At 34.9% G+C, this 15,495-nt stretch overlaps 1 protein-coding gene across 48 annotated transcripts in view; it reads right to left on the reverse strand.

Annotated features, from left to right (window-relative positions):
* DLG1 (discs large MAGUK scaffold protein 1) overlaps positions 1-15,495 on the reverse strand; it is a 280,046-nt gene that overhangs the window by 70,945 nt on the left and 193,606 nt on the right. For all 48 annotated transcript variants that reach the window (XR_012430538.1, XR_012430539.1, XR_012430542.1 and 45 more), the window contains 2 exons: positions 10,910-11,030; positions 7,311-7,467 (listed from right to left, as the gene is read on the reverse strand). Coding sequence is in view for 40 of the 48 variants with exons in the window: in XM_065539664.2 (XP_065395736.1) it covers positions 7,311-7,467; positions 10,910-11,030 (278 nt within the window). In the remaining 8 variants the exon portion in view is untranslated. The remainder of the gene's footprint in view (positions 1-7,310; positions 7,468-10,909; positions 11,031-15,495) is intronic.

Below are 15,495 nucleotides of genomic sequence, written 5' to 3' on the forward strand. Positions count from 1 at the left end.
CTTTAGTAATAATTTTTTTCTTAAAGTGTACTTTGATATTAGTATAGCCACAGTAGGTGTCTTTTGGTTACTTTTTGTGTAATGTATCTTTTCCACCTGTTTACTTTAAACCTTGTGTCTTTCAGTCTAAAGTGTCTCTTGTAGACCTTGTATAGTTGGATTCTGTTTTTTAATCTACTCTATCAACATCTTTGGCCTTTTAACTGGAGTGCTTAATCCATTTATATTTAATATAATTACTGATAATGTAGAATGTACTTAATTTGGTAATTTGTTCTATGTCTTTTCTTTCTCTATTCCTCAATTATTGCATTATTTTTATATTAGATATTTCCTAGTGTACCATTTTAATTCCCATGTCATTTATTTCTTAGTGGTTATCTTGGATTGTAAAGTAAAAATTTAAAGTCAGAGGTGGTGGCTCCCGACTGCAATCCCAGTGACTCAGGTGGCTCAGGCAAGAGGACTGAAGCAGGAGCATCACTTGAGTACAACACTTTGAGGCCTGGCTGGGCAACACAGAGAGACACTTATCTCTAAAAAAATAAAGAAAAGAAATTTAGCTGGGTGTAGTGGTGCACACCTGCAGCCCAGCTACTCGGGAGGCTGAGGCAGGCGGACTGCCCGAGTGAGTAAGTTTGAGGCTGCAGTGAGCTATGATTGTGCCACTGCACTCCAGCCTGGGTGACAGAGTGAGATGCTACCTCTAAAAATAAACAAGTAAACAAACATTTTATGAGAACCTAGTTTATTTACCCCCTTGTGGTGGTGTCATATTAATTATATGTTTATATAATGTGTGCACATCAATTTGTAATTATGGCTTTATTCAGTTGTTTAAAATCAGGTTGGAGAAAAAAAGAGAGTTGCATATAAAATAATACCCTTATGTTGTTTTATATTTACCCATGTGGTTGCCTTTACTTATGCTCTTTATTTCTTCGTGTGGATTTGAGTTACTCTCTAGTTTCCTTTCATTTTAGTCTGAAGGATTCTCTTTATTATTTCCTATAGGGCAGGTTTTTGAGAGATGAACTCCTTCAGCTTTTGTTTATCTGGCAATGTCCCGATTTCTTCTTTGCTTCCAAAAGACAGTTTTGCTGGATATAGAGTTCTAGTCAACAAAGTTTTTTTCTTTTCAGAATTTTGAATATGTTATTTCACTGCTTTCTGACCCCCACGGTTTCTGATGAGAAATCAGCTATTAATCTTGTTGAGGATCCCTTGCATGTGATGACTTATTTCTTTTTGCTGCTTTCAATATTCTGCCTTCGGCTTGAGACAGTTTGATTGTAATGTGTCTATGTTGTAGATCTCTTTAAATTAATTCAACTTGGAGTTCATTGAGGTTCTTGGATTAATGGTTTTAATCAAGTTTTAGAAGTTTTGGGAGAGTATTTATTCAAATATTCTTTCTTCCTTTTTCTCTCTTTCCCATCCTTCACACACTCCCATTATGTTGGTAAACTTGATAGTATCCCATAGGTCTCTGAAGCTGTTAATTTTTCTTCATTCTTTCTTTTTTTTGCTGTTGTTCAGTTCTTCAGCATCAAAATCTCAGTCGACCCATCTTCAAGTTTGCTGATTCTTTCTTCTGCCAGCTCAAATCTGCTGTTGACCTTGTCTAGGTAATTTTTCATTTAAGTTACTGTACTTTTCAACTCCAGAATTTCTATTTGGTTCTTACATATAATTTCTAACTCTTTACTGATATTTTTTACTTGGTGAGATATTGTTCCTTTACTTTCATTTCAGTCTATCGGATAGTTTTCTTTTATTCCTTGAACATATTTAAAATACCTGGTTTAATGTCTTTGTCTAGTATGTTCAATGTCTGACCTCCCCTAGGAACAATATCCATTGATTGTGTTTTTCTCCTGCACAGGGGCCATACCTTTTTTTCTGCTTTCCTCACAATTTTATGATGAAAAATAGGCATTTAAAATAAATATAATATGGTAACTCTGGATAGCAGAACTGTCCTCTTATCTAGGCTTGTCATTGCTGTCTGTTAGTGAGTTTTCTTGATGTTACAAAGTCCGTATTCTTTGTCGTATCTGGCCACTGAAGTCTCTGTCTGGTTAGCTTAGTGGTTAGTTAATGACTGAACAGATATTTCCTTAAATGCCTAAAACTTATAAATCGTCCACAAGGGCTACATGTGCATTTCGGGGGCCCACTTTGTAACACTCTGATAAGGCATTAACAACTGCCTGAAACCGCTTGCGCAGAAGCTCATGATCAGGCAGATGTGACAGTTTAAGGCCTTTTCTGGTCTTTCCTGAGCATGCGCACAGCCCTGAACGTGTGCGTGGCCTTCTGGTTCCAAGGAATACACTGGAGGTTTTCAAAGGCCTTATGGAGAATTCATTCCTCCAATTTTCCTTTTACATTTTCTGATTGGTCTACTATTCCCTAGTGCTTTCAGGGCATTTCCCTAGAGAAGTTCAGTAAGCATTGAAATTTTAAGGTTACTGATGCATACTGCTAAACATAATGCAGTATTTAACTGCACTCACATTAGGGTGAGCTACTTTCCTGGACTAGCTGAGACTTTCAGTTTTAGAATTGAGACCAAAGGTTTCCAGACATGGGGCATTCAGTTCTAAAACCACGACTGTTCTGGGCGAACTAGGTTGAGATGGTTGGTCTCACACACTTTAGCACTGTGTCAATGACCTATATAAAGTGGTTCCAAATGGACAATTTAAAAACGTCTATTACTGAACTCTAGGCTAAATGAAAATTTATTTTGACATAACGTGTGAAGTGAGGCTCTAAGCTAATTTTATTTCCCTAAATAACTAGGTAATATGCTCAACAATATTTATTTTTAAAGTCCATTCCTTACCACTAACTTTTCCTTATCATACTGTAACTTACTTTAATTACAGTATATTTTATAATGAAATGTAGACATTTGAACAGCTCAGCTGAAAGGATTTTGCTTACCATATAAATCATGAAACCACTATCCCCAACAAGACATGTATCTTTTCCATCAGTGTTCAGCTGTGCACTTCTATAGTCAGTCCCAATCACTGGCAACCGCTTTCTGACTTACAGCACAAGTTAGTGTTACCTGTTCATGATGATCATGTAACTGGAATTATATGGTATGTATTTTTGTTATGTGTTTTGCGTTTCAGCAGTTGTTCCTCTTAATTGCTGAGTAGTATTATATTGTGTAAACATACAATTGAGCAATTTTCCTGTTGATGGAAACGTGGGTCATTTCAAGATCTAGATGATTATGAGTAAGGCTGTTAAGAATGTTCTTGTCAAAGTGTTTTTGTCAACATACGCTTTCATTTGTCCTGGGTAAAACCTGGGTGATAAGATTAGATGTATGTTTAACTCCTTAAAAACCTTCCTAAAAGTTCTTGTAGTGGTATATACAACTTTACATGTCCACTAGTAGTCAATGAGGGTTGCAGTTGCTCCATATCCTCATCAGTGAATGATGCTATTTTTTTCTTTTGCAGTTCAACTAAGTGGGATATCGTATTTCATTATGACTTCAAGAATACCTATTTTTATCTAGGCAAATTCAATCTTTTTTAGTGTATAGTTAAGTTTTGGCAAATGTGAATTTCGTGCAGCCACCCACAATCAAAATATAGAACAATTACATCACTCTTATTCGAATCCCTACAAACCTCTTCATTCATCGTGGTCTGTGCACTTCTCTGATGCCTAATGTTAAGCACCTTTTCATGTGCTTACTGGCCATTCACATATCTTTTGTGATGTATCTGTTCAAGTCTTTTGTGCATTTTTAATTGGGTTACTCATCTTTTTATTGTTAATTTTTAAGAGATATTTATATATTCTGGATATAAGTAGTATGTCATGTATGTGCTGAGAATATTTTTTTACCACTGTGTGGTTTGCCTATTTGGTTTTTTATCTTTTTTGTTTGAGACAGGGTCTTGCATTGTTGCCCAGGCTGGAGTGCAGTGGTGGGATCAAAGCTCACCGTAGCTTCAAACACCTAAGCTCAAGTGATCCTCCTGCCTTAGCCTCCCACGTAGCTGGGACTACAAGTGCCCACCACTATATCTGGCTAAAAAAAAATTTGTTTTTTAAAAGATGGGTCTTGCTATGTTGATCAGGCTGATCTCAAACTCCTGGCCTCAGGCGATCCTCCTGCCTCAGCCTCCTGAGTCACTGGAATTATAAGCAAGTCACCTCACCCAACATTCTTGGTTTCTTAATGTCATCTTCTTTATGGTTAGTGTTTTATGCATTTTGTTCAAGGAACTGTTACCTCCTCTAGGCCTGCAAACATAGTCTCTGATATTTTCTTCTAGGAAGATTATGGTTCTGAGTTTTACATTTAGATCTATAATCCATCTAGAATTAAATTTTATGTCTGGAGTAAGACTGGTTTAGGTTTATAATCTTATATACAGATACCTAAGTATTATAGCACCATTTGTTAAAAAGATCTTCCCTTCTCTATTGAACTGACTTGGTAGCCCTCTGGTACTATTTAGGAAATTTATCTAATCCACATTCACTAAGATTTTCTTTTATGTTTTCTTTTAGAAGTTTAGTTCTATGGTCCATTTCAAGTTAATTTTTCTATACGACATGAAGTAAGATATGAGATTCTTCTTCTTTTCCTTGTGTCTGCTTGTTCTATCAATTAAAGAAGAGGGCATTTAAATCTCCAAATGTGACTGCAGATTTGTCCATTTCCTTCCTCTGTTCTGATCATTTATACTGCACGTATTTTGAAAATATTACTAGGTATGTCTTCTTGATGAAATGACACTTTCATAATTCTCGCTGCTTTTATAATTATGAAATCTATGTACAATAACATTATTTGTCTTAAATTCTATTTTGTGCCATATTAAGACAGTAGCTTTAGTATACTATTTGCAGAGTATACCTTCTTTCACTCTTTTACTTACAACACATGAGCCTTTATATTTAAAGCAAATTTCTGATAAAAAGTATATAGTTTGGTCTTGCTTTTTTGAACCAAGCTGACAATTTCTGCATCTTAAAATTGTGGCTTTTAAGATTAGATATAGACACGAAAATTTAAGCTGCCATAGTTTCAGATTAGATACAGTTAAGATATAGGCAAGATAGAGATAAGGCATACTTTCAGATTAGATATACATAAGATACAGTTAAGATAAGATATAGGTAAGATATAGATAAGATATAGCTTCAGATTCGATATAGATAAGAAAATTTAAGCTGTTGCAGTTTCAGCTTCTTGGGAGGCTCAGGCAGGAATATCGTTTGAGCCCACAAGTTTGAGGCTATAATGGTGCTCTATGATTGTGCCTGTGAATGGCCACTGTACTCCAGCCCAGGCAATGTGCTGAAGCCCTGTCTCTCAAAAAATGAAAGAAAGAAAAAAGAAAAGAAAATTTACAAACTTGAATTACAAGGAGACAGAGTTGTAACTATGAAATTGGGGTTAAAAGACATGAAAAACAGATTAACATCCACTCATAGGAGTTTAGGGACAGAGTACATACAACATGGGAAAGGCGAAATTTGAAAAGACAATGGCTAAGTCTCCAGAACTGATGAAAGAAGTTTTTACAATTGATGAAAGACATGACTCCTCTGATTCAGTAGGCATAACGAATTCCAAACAGAGCAAATAATATGCTACACACAGACACAGTTTCACATTTTAGTGAAACTGCAGCACATCAAAGACAAAGCATCTTAAAAGCAACCAGAAACCACCCCCTCACAAATCACCTACAAACAAGAGAGTAGACTTTTTTTGTTAAATAGAAACAAAACACGCCAGACAACATAAAATAGTATCTTCAAAACACTGAGAGAGAACAGCTATCAACCTGTAATTCTAGATTGAACTAACTTTTAAAGTGAAATAAAATAAAGATGCTTTCAGATAAAGTCTAGAATAGTTACGATTAAGGAACCATTGCTGAAAGCACAAACCAAGGGCTTGCACACTATGGTGCATTTAGATATTTGAAGGGCATTTTTGCTTTTTACAATGACTAGGGAGTTTTACTCGCATGTAGCATGCATATCTACTAGCACGTATATGAAAACTTTGAGAAAAGGGAAATTTTTGGCCAGGCGTGGTGGCTCACGCCTGTAATCCCAGCACTTTGGGAGGCCGAGGTGGGAGGTTCACGAGGTCAGGAGATCGAGACTATCCTGGCTAACACAGTGAAATCCCGTCTCTATTAAAAATACAAAAAAACTAGCCAGGCGTGGTGGCGGGCGCCTGTAGTCCCAGCTACTCAGGAAGCTGAGGCAGGAGAATGGCCTGAACCCGGGAGGCGGAGCTTGCAGTGAGCCGAGATTGTGCCACTGCACTCCAGCCTGGGCAACACAGCAAGATTCCATCTCAAGAAAAAAAAAAGAAAAGAAAGTAAAGGGAAATTTTCTATAAAGAGCAAGACAGTCCTACAAAACAAATAACTGTCCAATCCAAATGCCGTTAGTAGTCCACTGAGAAACACAGAAGGAGGAAGATACAAGATGGGATGGTAAACAAAAATTGTATGACCTGTGGATTAACTTTTAATAAACAAAAATAAAAATTACAATTTATGGGTATAAACATGAAACAGAAGTAAAATACTAGATATGGCATGATTTAGAATTAAAGTTTCCCAAAGTCTGTGTGTCACATAGAACTATTGGTAAGTTTTAGCCAAAAATTGTAGCGGTAACAACAAAAGCACACAAATTGAAAGTAAAAAGAGGAGAAAAGATGACACAAATATCAAGCCAAAAAAAAAAAAAAAATCAGCCACATTAGACAATACAGATTCTAGGGCAAAACCACTATTATAAATCAAGATGTTCATTACATGATAACGACTATAAAACTATGTGTACCTAATAACACAATTTCAAAAGACATACTAAAAAAAGCTAGTGCTATGAGGATCAACTGCTGAACCCGTATTTGGGTAGCTTTAAAAAAATCGTATTTGGATAGCTTTAAAAACCTCAATAGATCAAGAAGGTAACAGATTAAAGTATAAAGAAGTACACAAGTAACAAGCTTGAGTTAATAGACACATAGCAAACTTTCCAGTCAACGAATAGAGAACACATAATTTCTTCCAGCACATTTATAAAAACTGACCCCTTAGAAGAGTCAAATATCAAAAGAAAACCTATCATACAATAATATATTCTCTGACACTACAATTCTACAATTAAGCTGTAAAATGGTAAGAAGATAACCAAGCTAACCCCGTTACTTTAGGATGTTAAAAAAAAGACCTTGCTTTAAAAATAGGTCCAGTGAAAATAAAAACATGATCCTGACTAACACGTCTTACCGATATAATACGATCTCCTTTTCTGAGCTCTCCACTTAGATCGGCAGGTCCTCCGGCTAAGATAAAGGAAATAAATATTCCTTCTCCATCTTCTCCTCCTACAATGTTGAAACCAAGGCCCGTTGAGCCACGATGAAGAATAACTTTTCTAGGTTCCCTAAAATTTAAAAAAATATTGAGTATCTTGGAAATTTTATATAAAACCTGACATTCTATCAGTGAGAACTACCTACTGATAATTTTTATGTTATCAAACTACAAAGAAAGCTAGATAAAATATAAATGGTTTTCCTAAAACTATGGGATAAAGAGATTCTAAGCCTAAAAATCAAAGGAAAAAAATCTAATTTTATATAAAAGCAAAAAAACTTGTTATATAAAACAGAAATGAAACCAAAACAGAAAAAAAAGTGGAAATTTAAAAATAGTATAAGAGCCTATCAGGACATACACATACTCATGAAAAGCTGATGTTGCACACACTTTATTACCTTCAAAGCAATCACTCCCCCTACTTACATGTTTAAAAGGCAGCTATCCTTTTGTCTTAGAGAAGGTAGGCCCTTTCTCCAGTCTCAAAGGGATGAACTGTAACCAACCTAAGCGAGACATTGCAATCCCATGCCCCTTTGCTAAGGTGAGAGTATAACCCCATTCTAGCCTCTGGTAAACGAAGGGAAATTTTACTGTCATTTTCTAAAGACAGACAAACCTTATCAAGGACAAAGCGTCTTTGCTACCTTCCTTTCCTCAAAAAACAAAACAAAACAAACAAAACCCCACACGACTGAGTAATACAATCCCTTTACTGGTCTGGACATACTATAGTCAGGAAGGTGAAACCAAGAGTATACTAAAGACACCATGGGCCTAAGGTTGCTATACCAACCTGGGAATTGCCCATCTTCAGGCTTTTTATATGAAATAATTAAAACCTATCTGCAGGGGCACAGGTAGGTTTTACCATATTGGTGATGTTTTATTTCCTGTATTAGATGATGAATTCTGGGTTTAGTGTTGCTATCATGCTTTAAAATGTGTATGAATTAGGATTTTATATTAGGAAATTATACTTGATTAAAAAATACTCAGCTGAAATTCAACAGTATTTCCAGGGGAAAATACACTCTGATTTTCAAATAATATAAGCACATGAAAAGGTGCTCAACCTCATTAGTCACTAGGGAAATAGATATAAAAATAATGAGATACTTCAGGTCTACTAGGATGGCTATAAAAAAAACCCCACAAAACAAAATAACAAGTGTTGATGAGGATGTAAAGAAATTACAACTCATACATTACTGATGAGAATATGAAATGGTGTAGGCACTACGAAAAACAGTTTGGTGGTTCCTCAAAAAGCTAAGATAGCATTACCATATGACCCAGCAATTCCACCCTTAGGTATATATCCCAAGTAACTGAAAGCAGTGATTTGGACAGATACTTGCATGTCAGTATTTATTATAGCATTCCTCACAAAAACCAAAAGGTGAAAATAACTCAAGTGCCCATCATGAGATGAATAAACAAAATGTGGCACATATGTATAATGGAACAGTACTGTCATAAAAACAAATGAAATTCTGATACATGCTAACAAATGAGTGTATCTTGAAAACATTACTGTAAGTGAAACAGTCCAGTCACAAAAGGACAAATATTATATGGTTCCACTTATATAAACTATCCAGAATAGGCAGATTCATAGAGACAAAGAGTAGATGAAAGGTTACCAAAGGTTAATTACTGCTTAATGGTCACAGAGTTTGTCTGAAGTAATGAAAAGGTTTTGGAAATAGTGATGGGTGCACAAAATTGTGAATGCAATTAACACTACTGAACTGTACACTTAAAAATAGTTAAAATGTCAAATTTTGTTACATATATTTCACTACAATTTTTAAAAACTGATGTAATATACCACAAATTGAATTGTATACTTCAACTAGGTGAAATTTATGGTATGTCAATCATATCTCAATAAAGCTGTTAAAAAATAAACTTTAGAACCAAAGTTTAGGAGTATTGTGAATTTTTTTTTACTTTTTTGATATTGGTAATGTCTGAAAGACTGCTTAAGGTCAAATTGTGAAGAACTTGTAATGTTGGAAAGATTTTGTACTTCACTATTACAAAGTAGTGTGATTATCAAAAGGGAGTGGCAAAATATACACCATTTTAAGAAGATATATCCAGTAATGAACCACCTGATTTTCACAGAAAAGTATGAAAACAGGTCGTCTTGTTATGCAATAATACTTCAAAGTCCAATGCAATATTCTAGACAAGAGTTCAAGTGAAGAAGCATGAGGAACAGTAATCAAGGGGCAAATATAACTTATTTTTTAGTTTGTAAAATATGCAAAGAGATTAAACACTAAATAAGCCATCCACTATTATAGTTTCCCTCTTTACTGCCTTAAATAGGCACTGTTAGAAAGTAACAAAAATAAATGGCAATGAAAGGTCACTCTAGAAGCACTGCCTGAAGACTAGCAGCCTTGGATATTCCTGTTACAATCAAATTAGAACACTATTCTTTCTCCTAATTTTTGTCCCAAACACAATTACTGACAACCTATTAAGTTTCCAACATTGCTAATTATTTATGAAAGAAAAGAGAAAGCACTCTTATCTGTCCTTAAGATCACTGCCTAGAATCAGGAGTCTGATAACTAAAAAATAATAATAATGCTAACAATAATGTAACCAATAAATGTTAAGAACAGACATTACTTGTACATATTTTAATGTTGAATCTATAATATAAAAAACATGTACAAATTATAAAGCAACCTGTACAGTGTCTTATTACTATATTGAATAATATGAAAAAGATCTACAATGCTTTTTCTCCCATTTTTTTCTACCTCATTAGAATTCTTTGGGACTAAAAAGATAGTTAATCTATAAATTTCAGTGCAGTTAGTAATTTTAGATGAAAGTAAATTTTGTGTGTCAAAGTATCAAGGATATACAGCAAACAAACAAACAAACAAACAAACCAACCAACCAACCAACCAACCCAACAGCCAGCCAAAGGGGCTCACGTCTGTAATCTTAGTACCTAGGGAGGCAGATACGGGAGGGGAGCCTGAGTCTAGGAGTCCGAGGATGCAGTGACTTACGTTCATACCACTGCACTCCAGCCTGGGCAACACAGTAAGACACTGCTGCTAAAACCAAACCAAACCAAACCAAACCACCACTTGTGGAATTCTGAACACAAATCAAGTAACTGCAATATTTTTATGGTATATGTTAGATAAGGAACATATAAAATGTTACTTTAAAATAGGCATGAGAATTTTCTTAACTTAGTTTTACTAAGCTAATTCCTAAGAACAATTTACCAAGCCTTAAAGAAAAGCAGTATTAATTTTAAAAAAGGAGCAGTAATTTATTTGAAAAATAAAACATTTTTATATTTCAGGCTCTTCAATGAATCCTCCAAAGGAAAAAATTAAGCTGTAAGCTCACTAACTGTCAATAAATTTTTTTAGTCCTAAAACTTGTGGCTATCTTACATGGCTGATTAAAATTCAATTTAATAGTTGATTTTATGTAAGAAGAACGAACGTTAACTTCCTTACCTTGTAATTTCATCATCTCCAAGCACTGCTTTAGAAACTGGTGAGTATCTGGCTGGTGATGCTGGTGTCTGGCCCAAGAAGGAAGATGGGCTAACATGGTTATCGACAGGCTGAGAAGAAGCTTCAAAATAAAGAAAGTGAAAAATACTTCAAAAACGAAACAAGCCAATCAGCATTCCATTTATGAGTGATTAATGTGTAATTTATAGTCACTCCTTTGTATATCAGAATTTGGTAGAGAGAATTTATTCATCAGCTAAAAAACTGGATGTTATGTTGTCCAGGTTAGTCTCAAACTCCTGTCCTGAAGTGATCCTCCCACCTCAGCCTCCCAAAGTGCTGGGATTACAGGCATAAGCCACCACACCCAGATTACTATTTTAAAGAATTACATACAGTCTAAATTTGATTGTGAATAATAAAACCAGAGGCTTTCCAATAAGTGCAAAAAGACTATGTCCTCCTACTATCTCGGATCTCTCAACCTAATTTACATCTATTCTTTTAAATTCACCCATAGAAGAATAAAAACCTGGTAAAAAGCAAAAATGAAAAATAAGCAAAAACCGTCATCCAGGCGTAGTGGCTCACGCCTGTAATCCCAGTACTTTGGGAGGCCAAGGCAGGTGGATCACCTGAGGTCAGGAGTTCGAGACCAGCCTGGCCAACATGGTGAAATCCCGTCTCTACCAAAAAAATACAAAAATTAGCCAGGCATGGTGCGGTAGCCTGCAGTCTCAGTTACTCGGGAGGCTGAGGTGGGAGAACCTCTTGAACCTGGGAGGTGGAGGTTGCAGTGAGCCGAGATCGCATCACTGCACTCCAGCCAGGGTGACAGAGTGAGATCCCCTGTCTCGAGAAAGAAAAAAAGAAAAAAAAAAAGGAAAGAAAGAAAAAACCATTCGTTGGTTCATTTCAATAGTAAGAAATACCACATATAGCTTTTCCATTCTAGCAAAAGCTAGTAACAGAAAATTATGAAGTGATTCCTGACCATGCTTTCCAAAGACCCAGGTAGGTAACACATGGCAGTTGTAGCTTTCAAAGACACAAGACACTTGAATTATTTCAATCATTACCAAAACACAGAGGAAGCAATATTTAACTTTCTAGAGGCTTTAACTATGATAAAGTTACAAAGCACTTCAAAAGTAGCTGTATTATTTAATTATCCAACATAAATCTCTTTTTTATTAAATTAGAGCATATCTTCTATGGAGAGAAGCAGTATACTACACACTGGAGTACAAAAATGCAGGAATCATTAGTTCAAATTACTATAGTGGCCAGATAGATAACATAAAGGAATAAAGTGATCTGAATGAAAGACACCAGGAAATGACTGAACCTGTGGTGTTTTAGAGATGTAGTATGTCTACTGATATCACAGGTTTGCAGTACCCAACAGCAATTGTTTCCTATCCCAGTTCATCTCTAAGATACTCTTTTGTATTTGAGCCAAAGCACTTTCTACCAATGACTCTTAACTTTGAAAGTCCAAAGTCTTTCCTGGGTGGTAAGAATATGTGATTTTCAAGTGAACTGGTATGTAGCCCTCAAACAACAGATACCCACATTAACCTCTACTTTTAAAAATCCAGAGTTTATCGCTTTTTGACTCTTAAATTCTTTTGTTGCATTTTCATATTTAGATGAAACAAAAAACAACTAGAAAAGAAATTCAGTCAAATGCCCAAACCAGCAAATACACATTTTCCCTGACACATCCAGACTATGTGTCAATGCATCCTTGCTGGGGCAGTTAATCTCACATGTAACGCATACTCTTAGACAACAGGGACTAAAAATTAATGTTCCTATGAAAGAAATGATGGCCTCAAAGAAGGATCAGATAAATTAGTACTATTTCTTATGCCCCAAATCTTATGTAAAAAGGTCCCCCAGAGAAGCACAAAACAAGGATGCCTATTTCATTTTTCTTATATATTAAGATTAATGATTCAACACCTCTAAGATTTTATAGAAAAGCATAAAGTAGAGGAGCTTGAAGTGGAAATGGGAAAAGACTGGTGGCCAAACCAGAAGTTTAGCAAGGCCATGAAGCTAAAAAGAATATAAGTTAAAAGTGAGAAGATACATAATGTAAAAAACAAAAGCATTTTAATGCCAGCAGAGAAACTGTATTCTCTGTTAGATTCAACAGACTTCTTTTTTTTCTACTTTTATTCCTGAGTATATTTCAATTACCTTATTTTGGTTATAAACATTGTGGCTCTTTATCTTCTATAGTTCATGTATAACTTCTATAATCTTCTCTATTTCTTTTACTATTCTTGCTAAAAATATTTTTCAAACTAGTACATAAATTGTTTTCCAATTTTGACATCTGCTCACTTGCAAGGTTGCCTCTGTGAGAAACATCCCTCCATCAGTGCTTGACAATCACCACACAAAAAAATCAAATGTTATCTAGTCCTCTTAGGTAACAAGAGACAAAATCTGAACACACTTGTATCTGCTAAGGAAAATGCATTCAGAACTAAAATCCTTTCCAAGGAAACTCTAGGGCCAGATAGATAGATAGCTTCATTGGAAAATTCAAAAAAACATCTAGAGATAAAATAACATTCTGAAACATTACAAGACAGAAAAATTTCAGGACACTATCATAAGCTCATGCTTGTGAACACAGATGTACAACCTTAAACAAAATACAAGCAGTTCAAAATCAATGATATGTAATATGTATTATAATGATGTGGGTTCCCCCCACAACAAATGACTGGTTTAACATTAGAAAATCAATGTAATTTATCACATTAACAAAATAAAAGAGAAAAATCATCTCAATAAATAATTGGATGAAATTCAATACTCACAAGACAAAAACTCCCCATAAACCAGGATTAAAGGTTAACTTTCTTAATATAAAAAGTTATCACAGAAGGCCTGATGGTAACACCACATACAATGGTGAAATACTGTTTCCCCCCGTTTGTGAACATGACAGTGATATTAATTATCACCATTTCTGTTCAACACCTAACCGGAGGTCTTACCAATGCATCAGACAAGAACAAAGAAAATCAACAGTATGAAGATAGGAAAGAAGGAAGTAAAATTCATTGTTCACAGATGACATGGTTATATACATAGACAATCTGAAAGATCTATAAAACCTAATAACAAATTTAGCAAGATTGTTGACTAGGCAATTAATATACAAAACAGATCATATTTCTTATATATCAGTTAAAATTAGAAACATTTAAAAAGTAGTACATTTATAATAGCATGAAAAACATCAAGTACCTAGGACTAAATCTAACATATAAAACCTCTATTATACAACACTGCAAGAAGGACCTCAATAAATGAAGAGATATTCATATTAATGGACTGATTAAGGAACTCAATTTAATTCTTCCTAAACTGACCTGTAATTTTTGGATCTTAAAAAGGAAATTCAAAGACCCAACATAATCTTGAACAGTAACAAAATTAAGCTTTACTTTAAATCAACATTTATTATAAAATTATGATAATTAAGAGACTGCAGGTGGCACAAAGATAAATAGTTCAATGAAACAGAGGAGCCTAGAAATAGGTTCATACATATGTGGTCACTTAAACGCACCAATGCAATTCAGAGGCAGAAATGGTCTTTCAGTAAATGATGCTGGATCAATTATATATCTGCATATTTAAAAATCTCTCATTACATGCAAAAATTAGATCAAAGTGGATCAGAAATGTGAAAGGCAAAATAATAAAGCTCCTAGAAGTCCCTTATGACCTAAGGATAGGAAAAATTTCAATGGGTCACTAAAAGCTCTACCTTAAAAGAAAGGACTGATAAGGACTTAAAAAATTTTATCCATCAAAAAACACCATTTTTTGAGGGGAAAAGGGAAAACAAACTCAGTGAAGACATCTGCAATAGATATAACTGATTAGAGTTATTTCTCAAATACATAAAACTTCCTTCAAATCAAGAATAAAACCAATAGAAAAATGTAAAAAGATTTGAACAGACACTGCATTGAACAAGAGAGTCAAAGCAATAAGCACAGGCAAAAAATACTGAAAATCATTAATCATCAGGAACAACCAGCAATAAATAATCATCATCAATAAAATCATGAGATAACTTTATACATATCCATACTATTCATAATTAAAAATATGGATAATACCAAGGGTTGGTGAGATGTAGAAAAACTGGGGTATTGTCTCCTATACTGTTGAAATTTTTTTTTTTTTGAGATGGAGTCTTGCTCTGTCGCCCAGGCTGGAGTGCAGTCGCACGATCTTGGCTCACTGCAAGCTCTGCCTCCCAGGTTCATGCCATTCTCCTGCCTCAGCCTCCCAAGTAGCTGGGACTACTGGCGCTCGCCACCACGCCCGGCTTGTTTTTTTTTTTTTTAGCAGTATCAGCTGGAGACTAAACATATGCCTACCCTATAACACAGCAATCTCACTCCACGAGAAATGAGCGCTTATGTCTGACAAGGATGTGCAAAAATATCCACAGCAGCTATACTCATAAAAGATCAAAACTGTAAGTGATTCAACAGTAAAATGAAAAAAATTGTCATATACTTATACAATGGAATAATACATAG

The sequence above is a fragment of the Macaca fascicularis genome, chromosome 2, assembly GCF_037993035.2.
Source record: "Macaca fascicularis isolate 582-1 chromosome 2, T2T-MFA8v1.1".
Classification (NCBI taxonomy): domain Eukaryota; kingdom Metazoa; phylum Chordata; class Mammalia; order Primates; family Cercopithecidae; genus Macaca; species Macaca fascicularis.